Raw genomic sequence first — 20,090 nt, 5'->3', positions numbered from 1 at the left:
TCGTGCAAGTCAAATCAAATCGAGTCAATTATATTATTTCGTTTTCCCATCTCCATCTCCCACCTCTATCCCCAATCGCCTAATCGAATTTCAACCTCGCAAATTCTAACTTCACAAATTCCAACTTCACACATAAAAACATTCACATTCACATCAATATGAACCCTCCCGTCTTTTCAAAATCTCAAATCAAAAGAAAAAAATGCTTCCATTTTCTACTCTAATATAAACCCTAAGATCCCTCGTTTCCTTTTTTCCTTATGTCCATCCTCTTCACCACTTCTTTCCTCATCGGTAACTCTTTCATACCCCTCAGAGTCGAAAACCCAAGAAACCAAAAAAAAAACTAACTTTTATAACTGCACCGAACCCCCTAAAATTTAAGATTATTTCATTACCGACCAATCCGTTTCCAATTTCTTAATTCTCAAGAAAAACTCATGAATATATATATGACCGTCGAAAAGACTCCGAAAACCAAACTGTGCGCCTATTGCATTTTGAACCCAGAAAAGATGGTGAATTTGTTTGATTTGTTGATACAGAGAAGGAAGAAAAAATTATGAATAAATGCACCACTATAAGAAAACGCTCATGGATTTTCAAATGAGGTGAAATGGAAGTGCGTGATATGAGCGAGCACTCAAAACTATATACCCAAGATTACGCAGTTTATTCTCTTTTGGATAAGCTTCTAGGCATTTCATCATCTCAAGGTCCCCTTCCCGAACCATTTCCATACCCTGTCCCGTTTACAAATGGATTAAATCCATTGCTTCGCGGTACAGGAGGTAATGAAGGCGGCGGCACACGTCTTTGTGGTTGTGGTGGTGCAGGAAGAATCTCTTTATACTTATTATGAGGACCACCTTGAGCTTGAGGAGGACCTGCATATTGAAAGAATTGAGTTTGTTGCTGAAGCGGTTGAGGAGGAGGGGGAAGAGTCATAGGTAGAGGTGGTGGCAGAGTCATATGTGGGGGTGGAGGTACAAATGCTGGAGGCTGTCTATAAAATTCTGGCTGGGAAAAAGTGTATTGGATTTGTTGCATTGGCCTTGGAGCTGGAATCATTGGCTGCGGCAATCCCCCGCGAGGTAAAGACGCCCCGTGAAATTCGGCTGCATTGGCGAGGATATCTAAGGTTTTATTGTTGAAAGTTCTGACTGGAGATCGACGTAAATGAGGAGAATATCCAGTATCACGGACTGGATCATAACCTTGCGTTCTCTGTGCAGGCGCAGGTGTTCCAGGTATTGAAGTTGGAGGAGCTGTTGACGTTGCTCTGATTGAGGATGCTGTTGGGGGGGCGGGCTTGTTTAAGACATTTACAGCCTCCGATACAGCTTCCATCAGATCGTCGCTAATCTTGCCAATAATTTGAGGTTCGACCTTCTTCTCGATCGGACGAAGAATAGGATCACGAAGTCCAATCGCTTCTAATGATTCAGCCATCTTGAGCTGATCGCCAAGATCCGCAAATTCCCTTTCGGTACGTGCCATCCATGCGGATCGGGAAGTCTCAAATCTTGGCTTGAGTGATTCTTCATCTCGAGTTTCGACAACGAAGACAACAGGTTTAGTCTCTGCTACAGGCTTGCTCCAATCACTCCTTGTTGTAAGTGTAGGATTTATAGACCCCTTCACAGGTAAGCCCAAAGTCGGATGTAGTTTATGAGTCTCGACTATTGCCTGATCCAAATCTTCTGGTCGATTGTTCGTAGAATGATGATTTCTCACCCACGGATCATAATGAAAAGTCTTTGGTTGTGGAGAAGGATCCATTCCAATGAATGTAGGAAGATCATTCTTGTTGTACTTTTTGTAATGGTGATGACGGATACCTATTTCATCTGGGTCGAAAGTAAATGGAGGCTCGACCACTATACGATTGTTTGGTGGATCGCCATTTCTGGGTCTTGCTTTATTAGGTATGTAAACTCCAAACTTGTCAGTTTCGAGCTCATCTGCATCTTCTTGTTCGGTCAACTCGGCCGGGGTGGGAGCTGCAGAATCTCCATCCACAGTAGTGGCAAGAGACAATGAAGTCGCAGGTTGATACAAAGCCGTTTTCTTGGGTGCAACTTCACTATCATCCGGCATCATGATATCCAAAGGTTTGAATGGGGATGCAGGCAACTTTGTGGATTTCTTTCCACGACCGCCCCGCTTTTTCCCTTTCTCTTTCTCTGCTTCAGCAGCCAGCTGTGCAGCACGACCACCATTGACCCACGCATCAGCAGGGTGAACAAAAGTCTCTTCAGGAATTCTCTTGATATGTGAATGATCAAACTGGTAAATGTTAATGGAAGATGGTTAAAGAATATATCTCCTTGACTTACATCATGCTGAGAAGGACTATCAGCACCATATCGAACTTCCATTTGTTGATATTCTTCAATAAGTCTCCTCTTGATCATTAAATCATACTTCTCCTGAATCAATTCTACTCGTGTCTATACACGTGTTAGCAATGTTCAAAATCATTTATATAAAAAAAAAGACATACCTCATAGACCCCTCTAGTGTAATCCTCTCCAAACTGCCTCTGCCTCTTTGCATATTCCAATTGAATCCTACGTTGCTCTTTCAACAGCGCAACTCTCTCTTCATATCTCTCAGCCAATTGATCCATGACAATCTGATATTCTGGCAACGTCTCATGGTACTTCGGATCCTCACTCATGGCCTGTAATGATTTATCTGAGATAACATCCAGGGCGACCCGCTGCAACAACGCCACCTGTTTATACTGAGTTTTCAGCAATTGTTTCCGATGATACAAACTCTGTATCCTCGCATTACTTGATTTTTTCACTCGATGGCCACCTCTTCCACGAGTAGCTTTTCCGCCCGCCACACCCGCCAGAATCTCTACACCACCCGCCCTCGCAACGGGGATTTTCGCATTGCCATTTCTCCCAACTCTCCCTCCACCACGAATTCGACCGCGTCCACGACCTCTCCCGCGAAACCCGCCTCGAAGAGGTATGTTGGCATCGAGATCAAGATTTTCAGAGTCCATTGAACATTGAGCCAAGACGGGGTCAGCTGACGTGGAAGAAGGTGAAGATAATGGAGAAGAAGGTGGAAGATCAAGTGATGTTCGTGATTTCTTTGAAAGGGGTGGTGAATAGGGTTCTAATTCTGAAGATTTACGCTTAGAGCGCGTGGAATATGTAGGGGGTTCCATGTTGAATCTTGAGATTGTTGGCTTGTTAAAGTAATATGTTATGATGGATGGATGAATGGATGGATGGATGGAGCTTGGAAAAGTCGGAGAGTAAAGGTTACCAGCAGTGTCTAGGATTAAATCCCTAGTACCTTTTTTTTTTTCGCACTTGAAATATAAAGGGTGAAGTTGTTTTCGAGACACGATTTGACTTTCCATAAATATGTCAATGAACTACTTCTCCAACATGAGACGAGATGGCGATGTTCATGAGAGAATGAAGGAATTAATGTTGTTGTAGAAACATCAATTGAAGTATGTATGTCTTATTGTTGTACACCCATCCCATCTGCAAAAAATGCATGGATCAACAATCAAAAATGCAATGCGAGCAGTCGAGTAACATATTGCACTTGTCCCTTCTTTTGATTGGTGGACCCGCACAAAGGTTACCGTACACTCAAACATCGACTTCCTTAAACATCAACACCCTCGAAGGACGCGGCAAGCAAAGTGAGCACAGGAAAAGGATCAGCGGTTAGCGCTTGGAGAAGATGAATGTAGATACATACGGAGGTCTATGATTGTACGGAGGTCTATGATTGTGATGAACGAGTATGAGATATGAAGCTAATAAGGTAGGTAGGTACTCTTTCAAAGTGTGATATTACATGATAGGTCCCTACTAGATACCTCCAACGCCAAGATTACATAAGCCTTCGAAAATCATTCTCTCACCCCGCAAATACCTCCTATGTGTTTGATGGATGAATGACACCTCAAAAATAAAGATTAAGAACCGCTACACATTGTGCTAAACTTTGAATTTTTCGTTAATTAATCCATCCGTTTGCTGTACCCTATCTAAATAGAGTAAACTTCTCTTGATAATAAACTACGTTACATTTTTGCTATGCTATTCGAGAATTATGTAACGTAGGTATATCGTTCGTTACAATTCATTGCCCTCCGATTGTATGGAAAAAAAAAACTGCTTGCCTCCTACTACCACTCAATTTCTGCCCCACCCCTTCCCTTACATCCCCCTCCATTCCCCGGTATTACCACACGTAAATGGAAAGGCTCATTCGTCGTCATTCATTCGCTCAATGAGAAGGGAGTAAAATAGAAAAAAGTGAACCCGAGACGCGAGAATCAAAGAAAGAATATCTATTCCTCATCCTCAGGTTGCTCAAAGAGGAAGTTCGCAGCCAATTCTTCATTCTTGTCGCATGCAAAATAAGCTTGGATCGCTTGCTCTCTATTGAAACCGAGACGACATAACTACCGATTGTTAGTGGAGGGAAAAGTCAAATTCAAAAAATGGGTATTTCTTACTCTCTCAATAGCATCACGCTCCTCTGGTGTCACCTCGATGGCCTGAGCTCCTGGTGGAAGTGGCGCATCATCATCGGCATTCTCGCTCAAAAGTTGTAGAAATTGCTCTGGGTGTTGACTAATCAAAGTGGCCAATTGTGGGTTACCAGCCCCAACTTGCTGGAGAATTGGCTCGAGCATCTGAGGTTGTTGTTGAACGACTTGTCGAAGTTGTTGGAATTGAGGGTTATTTCGGAGAAAGTCGAGGTTACCGAGTCCACCAGCTGCGGCTCCAGCTCCAGCGCCTCCCAAAAGATCGGCTCCAGCTCCGGCTCGTCCACGAGCAGCACCGCCCCGATTACCAGCATTTGCGGCAGCTGCTTGGAAAAGATCGACTGGGTCATCCTCGCCACCAGCAGCGGGAGGAGATGAGGCTTGGCCAGCGGCGGGTGCAGCTGGTGTAGCTTGTCGTTGTTCTTGCAAAAGATTTTCTGGGATTCCCTAAGAAAATATTAGTAATGTTTATCACTTTTTGGACTCATATGAACCTACATTCAACAAATATTCGATAGCACGTTCCGAGTTGTAAAAGGCAGCACGCATGGCTGCTTCGATCTGTGATCTCTCGAAACCCATGCTTTCCATCTCAGCGATTTGTGCTGAGCGCTCAGCTCCCATAGCAAGACCAGTAGTCTCATTTGATGGTGTGGCTTGAGTAGCTGGGATCGAGGCACCAGCAGGAGAAGGTGTTGCTGGAACAGCGGTGTTTGGGGTACTCGAAGAATGTGCAGGCGCGGCAGGTGGAGCGGGGGTAGCAGCAGAAGCTGGAGCGGGAGTTGATGGAGCTTTAGGCGCAGAAGACGCAGCTGGTGCAGCCTTGGGCTATCTTAAGTGTTAGAAAAATGGGGAGAACATTGTTGGATAATTAGTGGATATTTACCTTTGTAATCATGCAAACGATGAACCCCTTCTCCTCGATGTGATAGGACTCTAGAGTATTCGCATCTTGTAAGATTTTACCTGAAATTGTCGTTAGCTAAATGTGCGCCAACAGTCTCTGACCAGTCATAAACATCTGCGGCCGAATGCAGAACATACCAGAGTAGATCAACTTTTGTTGCGACGCCTCCCATCCCTTCTCCTTGAAAATCTTCTCCTTGACATCAGAGACCTGTGTTGTATGTGTTAGCTACTATTCGAACGATAGATATGACGCTGCGATGAAGATAGGGTAGAATGATGTCGAAAATCGAAAATATATTGGTAACGTACAAGCTCAGTAGGCTCAGCCTCGAGGACGAATTTCTGCTGCTTTAAATCCTAAGTGCGACCAACAGTAATTAGTATAATGGACTGATAGAGCGTCGATGTTAACAGGACAAGTAACAACATACCTTGAAAGTCAACTTCATATTGGCGACTTTGAGAAATGCGACTGTGATGATGATTGAGAGAGAGCCGTGAGACTTTTTAAAGATTTTGTAAGAAAGGGTATCAAGGATGATGTTGGAAGTGACGATGAAATAGGTGGGCAAGTCTTGCTATTGAAGGAGTTGTATTGTAGTGTAATGGAGTGTAATGGCGTTGGAGTTGGAGGTTGGACTTTGTAGTTGGAGTTGGAGTTGGAGTTAGTCTACTTCTTGATAGAAAGAAGTTTGGAAGGTTAATAAAAAGGTTATCACTAGTAGGGTAGTGAGGTAGTTCGTAGTTTACTGTACGAACTCCCAAATCGCTTGCACACGGACCATGCGTAGTGGCGTGAAGTCAACGCTAAGCCAGGCTACAATCAGTCGTACATCATCTACAAAGTACGAATGAATGAATTTCCATGAAGTCTTCGATTCTTTGGAGCCCAAGGCGGTGTGCGCCAACACGATAGGATGAATCCATACAAGAGAATCATCGATACCTACGTACGTATACTCCGTACCATCAATGAATATCTAGTGTTCCATGACATAAACGTAGCAGACATTTGCACGGTTTCTGTAAATCCCCAGCTTTTATAAAAGACTCTGTTCATGCATTACCTATCTAGGTATTTATAAGCTGCAATTATGACATGTATATACAGACACTTATAAATAACATGTATCATAACAATGAACAAAGAAATCATCATACACTCACCATCAAATGCCAATTGCGGCTCAGGCAGAAAACCAAACCCAGAATCTTACATAATCATCTCTGCTTCTATTACAGGTGCGGGGTTAAACCTCTTCTTTCAGCCTCGTCTTGGCCAGATTAGACCAACCACTCGATGCAATTCAAAGGTAGCTCCCATCGTATCAACTTTATCAATACATATATGTATCTACATCCAGATGCGTAGGTTGATCATTGAGGCCGTCAATTGAGGAGATTACCTATCAATCGTCATGATTGCTATCACTACGCTATCCGGAGGAAGACCAATACAACACTACAACTACGATCATATCTTTCGTTTCTCGTTCACTATCAAAAAGACTTATTAATCAATGTCACAACCATCTACACAAACATTCACTACAAAAGTCCAAAATCAATCATCAGTTTCTTTCAGAGTCATTCATCTATTTCGTTAAAATTTAAGGTATACCTATCTAACTTGAAAAAATTAACGCCGCGCTAATACATCAAATGGTATCGGTTTCGTCATGACATTCCATTCCATTTCCACCTGAATTGAGCAAAGAAATTCGTTCAGCTTGAAGCCTGTTTTCCATGTCCTATATGGATTTTTTTCTCTTTTCTCTCTTTTTCTTCCCACATCAAATATTATTTGGAATACCCTCTCCCGATATTACAATGCTCAATACTCTGTCGTATCCGATTTTCCTACTTTACTCAACGACATTGCCTTTTTGCGATTGTACTCGGACATGCTGGTCCGTGGTCCAGCTCCTAGTATCCATTCCGGTATGGGTGGTGTCAGGCTACGCTCTCCTTCGACTTCTTCGGATATCCCCATATCTTCCTGTTCTATCGCTCGTCGGATGCTATCCAGACTGGGGTTATGCATGAGAGGAGGTAGACTCTCACTTCTTAATCGGTTTATCGAACGGATGCTGTGAACATCCGACAAGGTAATCGATCCAGCTCCCGGAGCGGCGGTTATGATGGTTTCGGCAGTTGCAGCAGGTGCTGGACTAGGAGAGTCGGATCTAAATAAAGGATGGATGTTTTCTTCCCTTGTGCCTTCAGGACTCATCCCCCCTTGCCTCGCTCGATAGAGTGATCTCTCACTCCTGATGCTCGCAGCTGGACTATAACTTCGATTTCGCGTTGGCTTGGGGGGTTCGAGGTCTAATGGGAACCCGGGGCTAGGACTTCTACTGCCAGTCGGACTAGCGGGAATTGTTTCGAGAAACCTTGGGGGACTGGATGAAGCTGATTCAATCACTTGTCTAGATTGCGCATCTACACTAGATGTGTTCCATGAGTCGAAGTCGTCCTCGGCCCTTTCAGTCGTTTCGCGATAAGTTGAGTCGAGAGAAGATGGTCGGAAATGATGACTGCGCTGGCTGTTGGAATGAATAAGTCGCGTCTTCGAAGTGATCGGGCGTACAACATGAGAAATCGATGATCGGAATGAGCCCATTGAACGTTTTGGGTCTGATCCTGATCGAGATCGTCCACTATTTGACCATTGAGTCTTCGATTCTATTGAGCAATTTCTCTCATATTCGGATCCATCGTTAAGGCTCTGGGGTTGTGATCTCTGTTGCATTTCCGAAGAGATGTGTGCTTCTGATTCGGTGATATATGGCTGAATTTGTTGATGAAAGTCTTTCCTTTGAATTACAACTAAACAAATGAGAAATACGGCTTGCGAAGCCAACGATATTGCCCAGATAACAAATCCACCCATCGTCATCGATTGCGCTGGGGAGGAAATAATTATTTTAGGAAGCAGAGACAAATTCTGCCTCATTAAGCACAATGACAGTGCTGTAGCTATTGCTGATAGTCCGGTAAAAATGGAGGTGAGTCCGGCAAAAAGATATATTCTTAGTCGTCCATTTCCACGATCTTGAATGTGGTTTTGATACTTGATTTGTCTAATTACCAGTAGCACAAGTAATGCTTCTGTGACAGCTCCAAGACCGGTCGCGACATAAGATGATACACTTGCTTTGTTTGACGTGCTGTGTTTCGAGATGGTGGCCGAGAAGATGATATTAAAAATAAGCATGACAGTCTCACTTGTCAATGCTAGAAAGCCTAAACTTAATGGTAATGCTTTCGAGTTCGACATGATGTCTATTAATGAATGAATGAAGCCGTGGCGTTACTAAAATGGTAGCATACGTAGTATGACTGATCTCAAGTGCGGCAACGAAGAGTGTAAAGCCTCCGGAGAGATGGCGATGAAAAGCGATGTTCGGAAGGCGACGTCGAAAGTGACGATATAAACGAATGACAAGACACAATTTTTACAGAGATGACTACTTCTCAATAAAGAATGACTGACGAGATAACTGAACGATGAATCGGATTCAGAAATCAGGAGGCTTCCTTCTGTTTCTTCTCCTTCACGTACTATTCATCCAGTCTTTGGCCAAGGTTGCACGTACGGCGTAATACCCAAAAGGAGTGTATGGGATGATATGTTGTGTATCCAGACCTTGTCTCAGACTGATGGTTCCGAGGCTACACAAAGTCTGACTTTAGTTACAAGCTTTCGCTTCCTCGTTTCCTCGCACCCAGTCTCTTTTCTTCGCCGATGATCTGATATGATGGATAAGAAAGATTATCTAGAAAGAAGATAATGTACCGAAAATTCCACGCAGTACGCAGGACGGGATGGTTATGTAGGTTTTTGAGTTACTTTAAAAGAATGTCGGGAAAGGTTGTGGAAGGGTGTTGTGTACGATGTAATGTACGTATCGATGTCTGATCTGTTTGCTAGGAGCGACTCTTGGTAAATAATTAATCCCAGATGGATAAATCGTGTATATGTACGTGGGAAATATTGCGGTGCAGTAAGTAGGCTTGGAAGAATCCGTGAGCATGGATTGGGTGAGCTTCGGCAACGTGCAGGATGATGATATGATATGCAGGTGGGTAGGCAGACCGGTAGGTGCAGCAAATCAATGTCGTACTCTTCTCCTTCTTCTTCTTCGTAGAATTTAATTTTGGATCTTTTTCGCTTTTTGATGGAAAGTTAAAACGTGGGATCTATTTTGGAATTTGGAGAATGGAAAAAAAGCGTGCGTGTGTGCGTGTGTGGTTGTACAAGTAAGTAGATTGTTATTTTTCGTCGTCTTCGAACTCGTCTCGTAGTCGTTGTTAGGGAAAGCAAAGGGAAGGAATTCGCATGAGATGGTAGTTCGGATTTGCGTAGATGACGGGGTGGCAGAGAGTAATATGGGTGGATATTATGAGCGAGTGGAGTTATATCTTCAAAAGAATTAATGACCAGGTTGACGGGATTTGTTGATTATAGTTTTTCTTGCGAAAATTAATATAGAATACTCTGTGGATTTCCAATACCGAGCCTGGTCCCAAGAAACCTTGCGGAAGGTTACTGGGATTATGCCGAGTAGAGTTTTTTTTTGAGGGGGCTTGGCTTAGTTTTGTATGGTTTGTTATGTACTCTGTATGTGCCTCTGTATGTATGGAGTTGCTTTTTTCTTAAAAGCACGATTATTAGGAAAGATTTTTAGATGGGGCCGGTGAGATGGAATGGAGGGATGCTCGTTTCGTCTCGGGTTTGTTTCGTTCGTAAGGCGAGGCGGGGCGGGGCGAGTGAGTGGAGTTTTATTTGGGTGGATTCTTGTAATCAATCTTCTGCCTCTTATTCTTCTTTTCTTCTGCTTATGCTTATGCTTCGTTAACTCCTGAAGGCTGGAGAATGGAGACCTTGTTTTTGTGCCTGTGCCTGGAATTGGAAGGTTGGAAGGTTGGAAAGTTTGGCGAGACGGGGACGGGGGGTTCTAGATGAAGGGGTGGAGGGTTGGTTTGATGATTTTGATTTGATGATTTGATGATTTGATGGGGTAGAAGAAAAGATTGTTAAAAAATAAAATAAGATGTTTTTTTTTGCAATGAATGGATGGATGGATAGAATAAAGGAATAATGGAGCGGTGACGTCTTCTTCGGAATTCTTGGGGATTGGTTTGCGAAGTGAAGGATGGTGGGAGTAAATAAATGAATAAATGAATGTATAACGGATGTATACGATAGTAAATGACTGAATGAACGAGTAAATGAATGAAGTTCTCCACAAAATTGTTGACTGTTTTTGTTTTGAGTTTGTGGTAGTGCCGTTGCTATGTATATGTGGTGTAAATATATCCCGGAGCTATGGAGAAATGAAATTGAAGATTGGAAATCGAAATCGAGATACTCGACGGGGAAATTCGAAGGAGGAGGAGAACTCGAAGAGAAAGGAAGAGAGAAAGGAAGGAAGAGTGAAACTCGAGGGATGACTTGGAAGACGATATAATGGTTTGGAAAAAGTAAGTGTCTCTTCTTGTTGTTGATTTTGTTTCTTTTCTTTTTTCTTTTTTGGGAGCTTCTCTCACGCGTTAGTCGGTCGGTCGGAATCGCGTGTTTTGTTATCTCCTAGGGCAGAATGAGTAGGTTGGAGGATCAATGGATACTGATATGAATATCGATATTGATATTGATGAAGGCGGTATGATATACCAAGAACCGGGATGACAGGTATTGCGAATTGAGATGAAGAGAGAGGAAGAGGATTGGATGAGGAAAGCAAGCAAATAAAAAAAATCAGGATCCTAAATTAAGAGAAAAGGAAAAGGCGGCCAAGAAATCCGGCATGCGAGTTGCGTGACGGGAAGAAGCAAATGTTTTAATGCAAGTGCAAGTGTACGTGCGAAGTTTGTCTTGCCTGTCTGGCTGGGCGGGATGGGATGGGGCTGAGCGCTCGTAAACGTGCGGGCGGCGAGGATGGAGCTTGGTTTTGCTGCGGAGAGGGTATATATGATTATGGGGTTTTAGTAATGTGAGGTTGTTGTTGATTTGGGAGGGAGACCGGGTGCGTTTTGGGTGAGAGACCAATAGGGAGACCGGACGATGATGGCTGTTGGACCAGAGGCGTTGTGGTGGAAGGTAGATGGGTAAGGAAAGGGCTTGCTGGATTGCTTGCTTGAATGTTGTACAGCGGATGTCAGATATTGATCTTCTAATGCTTGAGGATTCGGTGGTAAGAATCGTTTTCGAGTAGGTGTGTCTTGTTAGAGGAAGGTGGAGGGGTAGTTTATTTTCTGGGGATATGTGTGTGATTGTGTCGAGTTGGTGAAATTCCAATGTTTTGTGTATCGGTATCTTTCTGAAGTTCCAGAATTCCTGAGTACCCCGGATTGTATTTGTGGGAAGAATGCTGGCTGATGGTGATTCGTGATCTCAATTTAATATCAATATTGTGTATGTCGTTCAATGCATGAAGCATACGATATAAGAATATCACTTCCGGATTAGAAAATCAGATCAGATCGATGTGAGAAAGCACGAGGGGTAGGGGGAAAGACGGTGGCAGAATTTTACATTCATTATATCAATAATAGATATCAATCATAGGTATCATTACCGTCCTATTTTGAAATTCATCTGTGTGTTTACAAAATTTTCACGGTTTGTTTACTTTGCATCCGTCGACGAGGTCTGTGTGAATGCCGTAGACTGTAGTGCTCGTAGTAGTGGTTTCGTTTGTTATGTTAGGCATTAGCTCTTTGGGATTGCTGCTCTCCTCCACTTTAAGCTTAGATGCGTGTTAGTGAATGATTGAGTTTGCTTGACAAGAGTATGATCGCATGTCAGAGGAACAATGATATAATTTCCTTGTTATATGGCATAACACATTATTTATGATGATTAATGCTGCGGTGAGATACTCATTCTCTCCTCCTTATGCTCATAGAAACTTCATGCGATGAACAACTCGAGATACAAAAGGAAAGAAAAGAACTATTCATCGCAAATGCTAATGGTACGTACCTAGCATGCATTGATCTGTGCGGAGATCTAATTGGCGGTACGCACCGGAAATGTTTACGATTGGCTCAATGATTTAAAGGAGGCTTTTGAAACACGAGAGAATTTCCTCTTTTTCTGTATGGAAGCCTTAGAATTAGGGTGGTTTATCACAAAAGAGGGCTACTTCGTATGCAAGGGCTGTTCTTGAAGGCTTGTCTGGCTTCAAAGCATCTGTACCTGCATCTAGGCCGCTGCAGCTATTGAGGACAGAGCAGGGACTCAAACTAGAGAGAATGGTCATCTCTTTTGGGAATTAGACGGAAAGTATAATGATTAGTTGATGGGATGAATACCTACCGGCTAAGTATGTACTCGAGTGTAATGATAGTTGCTGCGCTTCCGAAACAACGAAACGATGAAGCCAGCTGAGAATGAGCACAGAAAAAGTTTGAACGAAATTGAAAGGGTGCTCAGATGATTGATCGACAGATATGAGAAATGCCCCGAGAGTTCTCTAACTCTACAGTCACGAAAATATCTTCGGATGGAAAACGTTCTAGCCTTTTGGTAAGTTGTAACTATCTCAAGTCTCAACTCGTACAGTCATCTAATCAGATTTTCTTCAATGAGTAACGAACTTCCATTCTAGGAAAGCGACTCGACGATTCAATGGGACTGCTCCTGAGATCGTCATCGTGTCGTGTAAGTCTCACAGGAACAGACTTCGCCGTTCAACTACAGATGGGATGAACATAAATTACTCTTACATATATTCTTCAGTAAAACCAATCCACCAATGTTGTAATGCCCGTTTCTGTCACCTTTCTCGATTGCTAATCATCAATGACAGGGAAAACTCTGTCTTCATCTGCAAGCAAAACCACCATATTTCTCCGACACACTTGGCACGGCTCCAATGTTTCTAATTAAAATATCATCATCATACTTCCAGTAATGCCAATCAATTGTTCTGGATTCTATTCTTTTCTGCACGAGAACCTTTGGATTTCATTTGTAACGAATCTTTTGACAAGGAACTTCCCTACTGATAATTCTAGGCCGTTCATCTATTCATTCTCATTCACGTTTTTCAGCCGGAAGATGGGTAAAACAAACGTGATGTCCTGGTAAAAGGGTGGACTTTGTGGAGAAAAGTTCATCTCAATCCTTTCTTCGAATCTTATTTGCAACGGGATTGCAATATAATGCTAATGGTATTGTATTTCTCGGACATCGGATCAGATTTCTTTCAAGTTTCTTCGCTTCTTAGCCGACGATCTCCAACTTCCATCTATCATCGACCGAAGATTCCGAATCTTGTTCAATATCTGTATGTGATGTGATGCAATATCTTCAATATTAACTTGCAGCCAGAGTGACATCGGCGACCCTTCCCGATAAAGAATGTTACCCCGACCATCATTTCAGCCCTGAGACCCTTGAAAGATCAAAGTCAAGGGCCCTGGACAACTTATCCTGCTACCTGTACAGAGTGGTATTCCGTCTCTAAACTCAACGCACAGGAAACTCTGGCATGTAACTCCGAATGCCCCGGGACAAACCCCATGCCAACCTTACCAGGCATCCGGCTCGAAAGAGATACAGAACAAGACCAGGCGAGAAAATTACTCGCGCATTTTCATCCATACAGTGGGATTCCATCAATCGATCGCGAATCGGTACCTACCTAGGTAGGTAGATAGGAGTGAAAATCCCCGAGCCCTAAACACTCGCTCGGGTAACACTAATGAGTGGAAATGACACGCTGAACATCAGTACCGGTGTATAATAATTTTTAATTGGAGGTCGGAAAATCTTCGTGGTTGAAGGCGAGCACAGACTTCATCCTCGAATTTGAAACAACGACGACTAGGTAAGAAACTAAAAGACCGAGGACTTAAGTCCCCTACTACTTCAAAGTTCGGACGAAAAGAGAAGGAACTCGGGATATAATAAACATTCATGAAACGAAACGATTTTTCAATCTATAGCATTATTATACTTCTATTGCGATTATACCCATGAATATTGCTACTATTCATGCTTATGCTCTCACTCATGAGTCGTCACAACGGCCCGCCCCTTTTTCTTTTCTTTCCCCTTTGAAGGCGGTTAGATCCTTTTCCCTTCATGCACTCCGTACGGAAAGTTGTATCCGTACCGTGCGTCGTGGATTTCCTTTTTTTTCCATCGCTATCGTTGTCGTTTCTTCGTTCTCTCCGTTTCTAGAATTCGTTCCGATAACCCGTTTGCCCAACTACCTTTCAGTGATTACTATTTTTACTTTCTCTTGGATGGAATGGGTTTGCATGATAGTGCGAGGGGCGTGGAAAATCGCATGACTCTTGCTTCTTCTCTTTTTGTTCTTCAATTGGGGACATTTTGACGTGCTAAGCTGAGGGCTGAGAGCTGAAGTTTTAACAATCGATTCGTTCGCTCCTACGGGGTCTATTCGTAGGGGAAGAAACAGGCCGGATTTGGCCCAATGGCATGTGCACGTGATCATAAGTTTCATCTTTCTCCTATCTGTTGTGCGTTAGATATATTGAACTAGGGCTCTCATATACAGAAGCTATAGTATTTATACAAGGAGGATCTCTCTTGTAGCTGACCCTTTCCTTCAAAAGTTCCAAAATCATATGATCATATGATCATGTGATACTTACAAGACATGTCTGTACAGCAGGGGCAAAATGCATGTCCCTTGGCAAAACACATCCGCAAAACCCTCGGCACGATGATTTCCTCTCAAACTCTAAAACACGCCCGGGGCGCCTCAATCCTTTCAGTATACACAAGACTGTCCTTCAGTATGATGAATATCTACTTCTTGCAATCTTGGATACCCTTTCGAAGACTTTCTCGGAGCTTTTCAACGCCACGCTTTGTGAGCTTGCAGCGTGGCCAGTCACCACTCTGTGAAAACAGATGTTCTCTATTTCTTTCTAAAAAATCCGGTTGGGACCATCTGCGTGTTGGCTCAAATCATTCTTCCTGACATACAGCTGGGCCAAGCTTAGTCTTAGAGGTTGGAAGGGCACTATGAGGGTAGTCGGGCGGTGTTGATTGAACAGCTCCCTATTTGTTCACGCTGTAGGAGTATAACATGATTTACGATTGACGCATCTTTTGTCAAATTCTGTGCACTTATCTTCCCACAATTCCTTATTGTTATTTGAATCTTGCACATATAACAGCAATGACATTCGTCCTTACAAGAGCTTCCACATCCAATGTATTCATATCCACTTAAGACATCAGTTTCAGATGCGTCTGCGCCATCAGTTGATTCTGCGACAAACAATAATTACACATCGAAGGCAACTCTCTTTCGGATCATTTTGAAGCTTCTAAGAATCATTACTGAGCCTAGCCTGTGAATCAGGGCGCGTTTCGAATTATGCTACTTGAGGTGGCGTAGAGATTATATCTCAGAAAGCATTTTTGGGGTCACTGATTTAAAATTATCAGTCATTGTTGTCGTGATCTCATGAATGCGCTTTTAATAGCTTAATGTCGCAATTCTTTCTATCTCTGCTTCCAACGTTATTGTGCCGGCTCGCCACTAAAGGAGTTTTCAGTTATGTAGTAGGCAATGAACAGACCTATGAACGAATTCGGTCAATTTTGAGGGATCAAGTATTTCATTGTGGAAGTTAGTGACTTTTTATGAGATCTTTGATATGCTATAGAATCAGATAAGTGTCACAACAATTGCTTCATTGTGAAGAAGGCATGTCCAGTTCGTCACTCTCAAGCCTTTTGACTCCTATGACAGATAGTCTCGCCGACCCTTAGTGGGTTTGCATCAAGGATCAAACATTGTATTCAGCCCTAATGACTGAAATACGATACACGGTTCTCTGTATGTTCTTCAATGAAATGACGGATCCCTGTTTCGATCGTTTCGTAGTCAAAATTCTTTCAGATTGAAGAGATGAAGCCGAAGCGAGAATCAATGTTCGACATCCAAAGCATGTTGGATTCAAAAAGATTGGAGAGATCCGAAGTTATCTCAGATGCTCTGTTCATCATCATCATAGTTCATAATCCGCTACTTGAAACCTCAGAGGATTATATAAAGAAAATGTTACATTAAATTGGGATGATGCCCTACAGTGAATTCCATTGCCGACCCAATATCCTGAAGCATCTGGAAATCCATATCAAGTACTTTTCGATAATCTTCGCCTTTGCGTAATATTTACGCTTAGCCAGACTTTGGGAAGTGTCGTCCATACTGAACCTATCCCAACCTTGCTCACATACGCTACACACGAAGAAATCTCATTTCGAATCTTTTACACTATCTTCATACAATACCCCGCGAATATGTCTCAAGCTCAAATCCCAGATTCCGTCTGTTCCGCGTGTGGATTAAACAGCTCCGCCAACGACACCCGGCGATGCCAGCGGCACGATGAAGATGGCATTGTATGCAATCGATTGCTACGCCGCTTTAGCCATCTAGTACAGTATATAGTATATGAACATCCTGTGAAGAAGATTCGAATACTAACGAGAGTTTAGGACTCTGCTTGCTTGGTGGGAGCGACCTGCGCTATGAGACTGTTAGACGCGATGCAAAAGTCTTGAGAGCAATTGCATTGGATGCAATAGATGGCTGAGCCAATAGTTCGTTGCAGCTTGGTACAAAATCGCATATAAACATCTTACAAAGGGGATATGAATGTTAAATTTTAGTTATCAAAGCACTATGTGGAAGCAAGTAGGCGCACGAGACGCTAGCAGCACACGGTTTGAGGAGAGTGGGGGCTGGGGTTCAGTCTGAATGGGAGCTTGTAAGTGTTTGTTTGTTTGTTTGTTCTGAAACGGATATGATAATTGGTGCAATACACAAGTTCTTAGAATCTCATGGATTAAACGAGTTGCTTCGTTTCTCTCACATTGCTGTATTTTGCGTTGTTGAATATACCTTAACTAAGAGCTTAGCAGTCATCAAGTTTACATTCAACACCAGCGTCTAGAATTTCCCTTGTGTGCCTATCTAGGTTTAGTAGAGTCAATCGTTTCTTCCTTGTTTGCATAGTCTCACAGCTGCACATTATCCCAAGTATCAGTAATCTTGTCACATTCCTAACGAAACAACGAAACGGAAGCGGATTATTCCGGAGAAGCAGATCCCAAGTTACCTGCTAGTTCAATTTCGCGATCAAAGGACAGTCACGTCTAGTCGATTGTAGGTGATGAAAGAACTAGGTAACCTCGACCAACTTCGAAGTCATCGGGTTGGTCTGTATTACCTTTGTCCGCTCGTGTCCATTCAAAACTGCATTTATCATTCACAAAGGAAACCACTAGATCAATATGTGATTCAAGTCATTCAATCGAATGTTAATCCATCTGATCTCGATTTCAATTTCGATCTCGATCCACAATCTCCATTAGTTAAAATATGGTTTGTGTTATGAAGGGATCCGTCTTTTATCGAGACGCATATTTTGCATTGAAGATCCTTTGTAAATTCGTTGTTGGCTTCGAATCGTACAACCTTTCATTCTTAAGGCCCTTGAGCTAGATGATATACCTCAAAACAGCCTGAATAGCGTGCTGTATTTCTTTATACTCTTCGTTGAGATTTTCCCATTTCTCGTGTTATTCTGCTATGAAACTCGCTATTCGTACAGTTGTGGAATGGCGACTCGAATAGCCCTTGTTCAAATAAGTTTCTTTGTAGATGTAGTCGAATTAATCAAGTCCTATGAGCGATTCCGAATGACATTACTCTCCTTGTTATCCTTATCCCACTAATCCCTTTCTTTTCATCGGTAGAGTGTTTACTTTGATGAAATGATGGTTCTGCCTTCGTGTTAGCCTTCTTACTTTGAATTCTTTCAGGGAATGTTTATATAAACCTTTGTGATTTCCATCACTTCATCTATCCTATTATCACCCACTTAAAGTTTTCACAGACGTACCAGCATAAGTATGTACATCTGTAATCTATCATATACCATTATTATCGATCAAACATGACAACAGAAGGCTCCTTGGAAGAAGAAAGCCCCTGGTTAGAAAGCCAATGGTATCCTCCACTCGACAAAGTCAAGCGGTTCTGGTATGATTGTGACAAATTCGATCCCACGTACAACTATGAAGAAAACGAAGTGAAATGGCGCATTCAAAATGGTAGCTGGCCAATGAACCAGAGTCTCAAAGAAATAGATGACGATCCGGACGCCTGGCTAATCTGCAATCTCATCTTGCGGCGGAGCCAAGGCCGATCTCCGTCTGCAGATTGGTACGATGAAAAAGACGATTCTAGCTATCATATTACGGACGCTCCTATGCCTCCGCCCAAGGCTACTTTTCATAAACGTTCAACGAGACGTTTCCGGGCCGGGGGTGACATTCCGCTCACAGGACTTCTAGATACACGTACCTGGATGACCAATTCGGCGGTATGGAGTATTGGGTACAGCGGCATTTTGAAAATGGGCTTTATCCATCTACAACATGATATCACACATCACTCCGTAACGCTGAACTGGATGAAGGGAAAACTTTCACCTGAGCAGGCTGAGAGATTTAAGATCCCCGAAGTCATACGCTATGAGGTGCAGATGAAGCGTCATATTACGTTTGAAACTCAATTATATGGTTTGAACTTTGAACAAGCATGGCCGATACTTTCGCCACAACAAAGGGAGAATGTCATAACGGCTGTGAAGGATTTTTGTTTTGAATTGTCCAAGATAAAAGGGGACAAGATTGAGAGCGTTGAAGGAAAAGGCATTATGGATCAGGTTTTGCCGGTGCATTACGAGCTTGGGGTAAGTCCCTACGACCCAGCAGGCATGCAAGCCAGCTGGGCAAGTACAGCATTGGCACCTGGATTGTCGGAGTTCTGTTTCACGCACAACGCTTTGTACCCTGATCATATTATGCTCATGGACTATCCCAATGGAGGCTATTCGGATCTACGAGTTCCAACCATTGGGCTTACAGGTTGGTCGTTGGCGGGATTTGTACCGCTAGTGTGGGTTCGTACGAAATTTGTTGTGGCTCAGCTGTACGATATGTTGCCAGTTCAAAGGTTGGATGTAAAGTTGAACTCGGGCATTCGGCCAAATGAATTACATAAATATAAGTGGAGCGCCTATAGGGGGCTGGGAAGAGCGCCATATAGTATGCCAGAGATTAGGGGCCTTTACTGGAGAGCTAATCCTATGGCCGCCCGGTTCAGGGGAACGGACTTCGTTAATGGGAGGAGTGCTCTCATGAGCTATGGAGGTGCGGACGCTGAAGCTCACATTGCGCAGGAGGAGGCAGAGGAAGAGGAGCGGATGCGGAATAGGCATGGAAAAAAATGAGTGGAGGCGGAATAGGCCCGGAGGATGACTTGGACTTCCGTCTGACTGCTATCCGTGCTAACAAGGGACAATTGCTGAGGTTAAATTTTGGTTTCACTGAATCTGATTATTTCACACATCTTCTACTATCTCGAACTGTGTTTAATTTAGTCTTGCGATTTATTCAGTATATGTTACACAATCCTTTGTAACTTGGTAAAAAACCACCTTGTGAAAATATGATCGTATTTGTCATTCTAAACATCAACGACGAAGATAACCAAGCAGTTCCGGCATCTTGTCTTTATTCCAATTCTTCCCGACAATTATATTGATAAATTGAAACCTCTCAAATCTTGAA

At 42.9% G+C, this 20,090-nt stretch overlaps 7 protein-coding genes across 7 annotated transcripts; 3 read left to right on the top strand and 4 right to left on the bottom strand.

The window, feature by feature from the left end:
* Window positions 1–711: 711 nt before the first annotated feature.
* Window positions 712–3,190, bottom strand: Bfra_005179 (uncharacterized protein; the record flags this gene model as incomplete). The annotated part of the gene is made up of 3 exons (XM_037335566.1): window positions 712–2,289; window positions 2,340–2,453; window positions 2,507–3,190. 3 exons carry the CDS (start codon window positions 3,188–3,190, stop codon window positions 712–714), a joined length of 2,376 nt encoding a protein of 791 aa, XP_037192661.1.
* A 1,149-nt stretch (window positions 3,191–4,339) lies between these two features.
* Window positions 4,340–5,898, bottom strand: Bfra_005178 (putative uv excision repair protein; the record flags this gene model as incomplete). The annotated part of the gene is made up of 7 exons (XM_037335565.1): window positions 4,340–4,453; window positions 4,508–4,987; window positions 5,039–5,368; window positions 5,427–5,506; window positions 5,585–5,657; window positions 5,759–5,806; window positions 5,881–5,898. 7 exons carry the CDS (start codon window positions 5,896–5,898, stop codon window positions 4,340–4,342), a joined length of 1,143 nt encoding a protein of 380 aa, XP_037192660.1.
* A 1,385-nt stretch (window positions 5,899–7,283) lies between these two features.
* On the bottom strand, window positions 7,284–8,729 carry Bfra_005177 (uncharacterized protein; the record flags this gene model as incomplete). The annotated part of the gene is made up of 1 exon (XM_037335564.1): window positions 7,284–8,729. One exon carries the CDS (start codon window positions 8,727–8,729, stop codon window positions 7,284–7,286), a length of 1,446 nt encoding a protein of 481 aa, XP_037192659.1.
* A 3,340-nt stretch (window positions 8,730–12,069) lies between these two features.
* Window positions 12,070–12,717, bottom strand: Bfra_005176 (uncharacterized protein; the record flags this gene model as incomplete). The annotated part of the gene is made up of 2 exons (XM_037335563.1): window positions 12,070–12,201; window positions 12,601–12,717. 2 exons carry the CDS (start codon window positions 12,715–12,717, stop codon window positions 12,070–12,072), a joined length of 249 nt encoding a protein of 82 aa, XP_037192658.1.
* Window positions 12,718–12,914: 197 nt separating this feature from the next.
* Bfra_005175 (uncharacterized protein) lies at window positions 12,915–13,346 on the top strand (the record flags this gene model as incomplete). The annotated part of the gene is made up of 3 exons (XM_037335562.1): window positions 12,915–13,045; window positions 13,066–13,118; window positions 13,267–13,346. The coding sequence occupies 3 exons, from the start codon at window positions 12,915–12,917 to the stop codon at window positions 13,344–13,346; spliced, it is 264 nt and encodes an 87-aa protein (XP_037192657.1).
* A 281-nt stretch (window positions 13,347–13,627) lies between these two features.
* Window positions 13,628–13,926, top strand: Bfra_005174 (uncharacterized protein; the record flags this gene model as incomplete). The annotated part of the gene is made up of 2 exons (XM_037335561.1): window positions 13,628–13,746; window positions 13,791–13,926. The coding sequence occupies 2 exons, from the start codon at window positions 13,628–13,630 to the stop codon at window positions 13,924–13,926; spliced, it is 255 nt and encodes an 84-aa protein (XP_037192656.1).
* A 4,483-nt stretch (window positions 13,927–18,409) lies between these two features.
* Window positions 18,410–19,750, top strand: Bfra_005173 (uncharacterized protein; the record flags this gene model as incomplete). The annotated part of the gene is made up of 1 exon (XM_037335560.1): window positions 18,410–19,750. One exon carries the CDS (start codon window positions 18,410–18,412, stop codon window positions 19,748–19,750), a length of 1,341 nt encoding a protein of 446 aa, XP_037192655.1.
* Between the last annotated feature and the right edge of the window lie 340 nt (window positions 19,751–20,090).

The sequence above is a fragment of the Botrytis fragariae genome (genome assembly GCF_013461495.1).
Source record: "Botrytis fragariae strain BVB16 chromosome Unknown tig00000054, whole genome shotgun sequence".
Taxonomy (NCBI): Eukaryota; Fungi; Ascomycota; class Leotiomycetes; order Helotiales; family Sclerotiniaceae; genus Botrytis; species Botrytis fragariae.
Note: the sequence above shows the minus strand (reverse complement) of the source record. Positions and strands in the feature narration are given on the sequence as shown.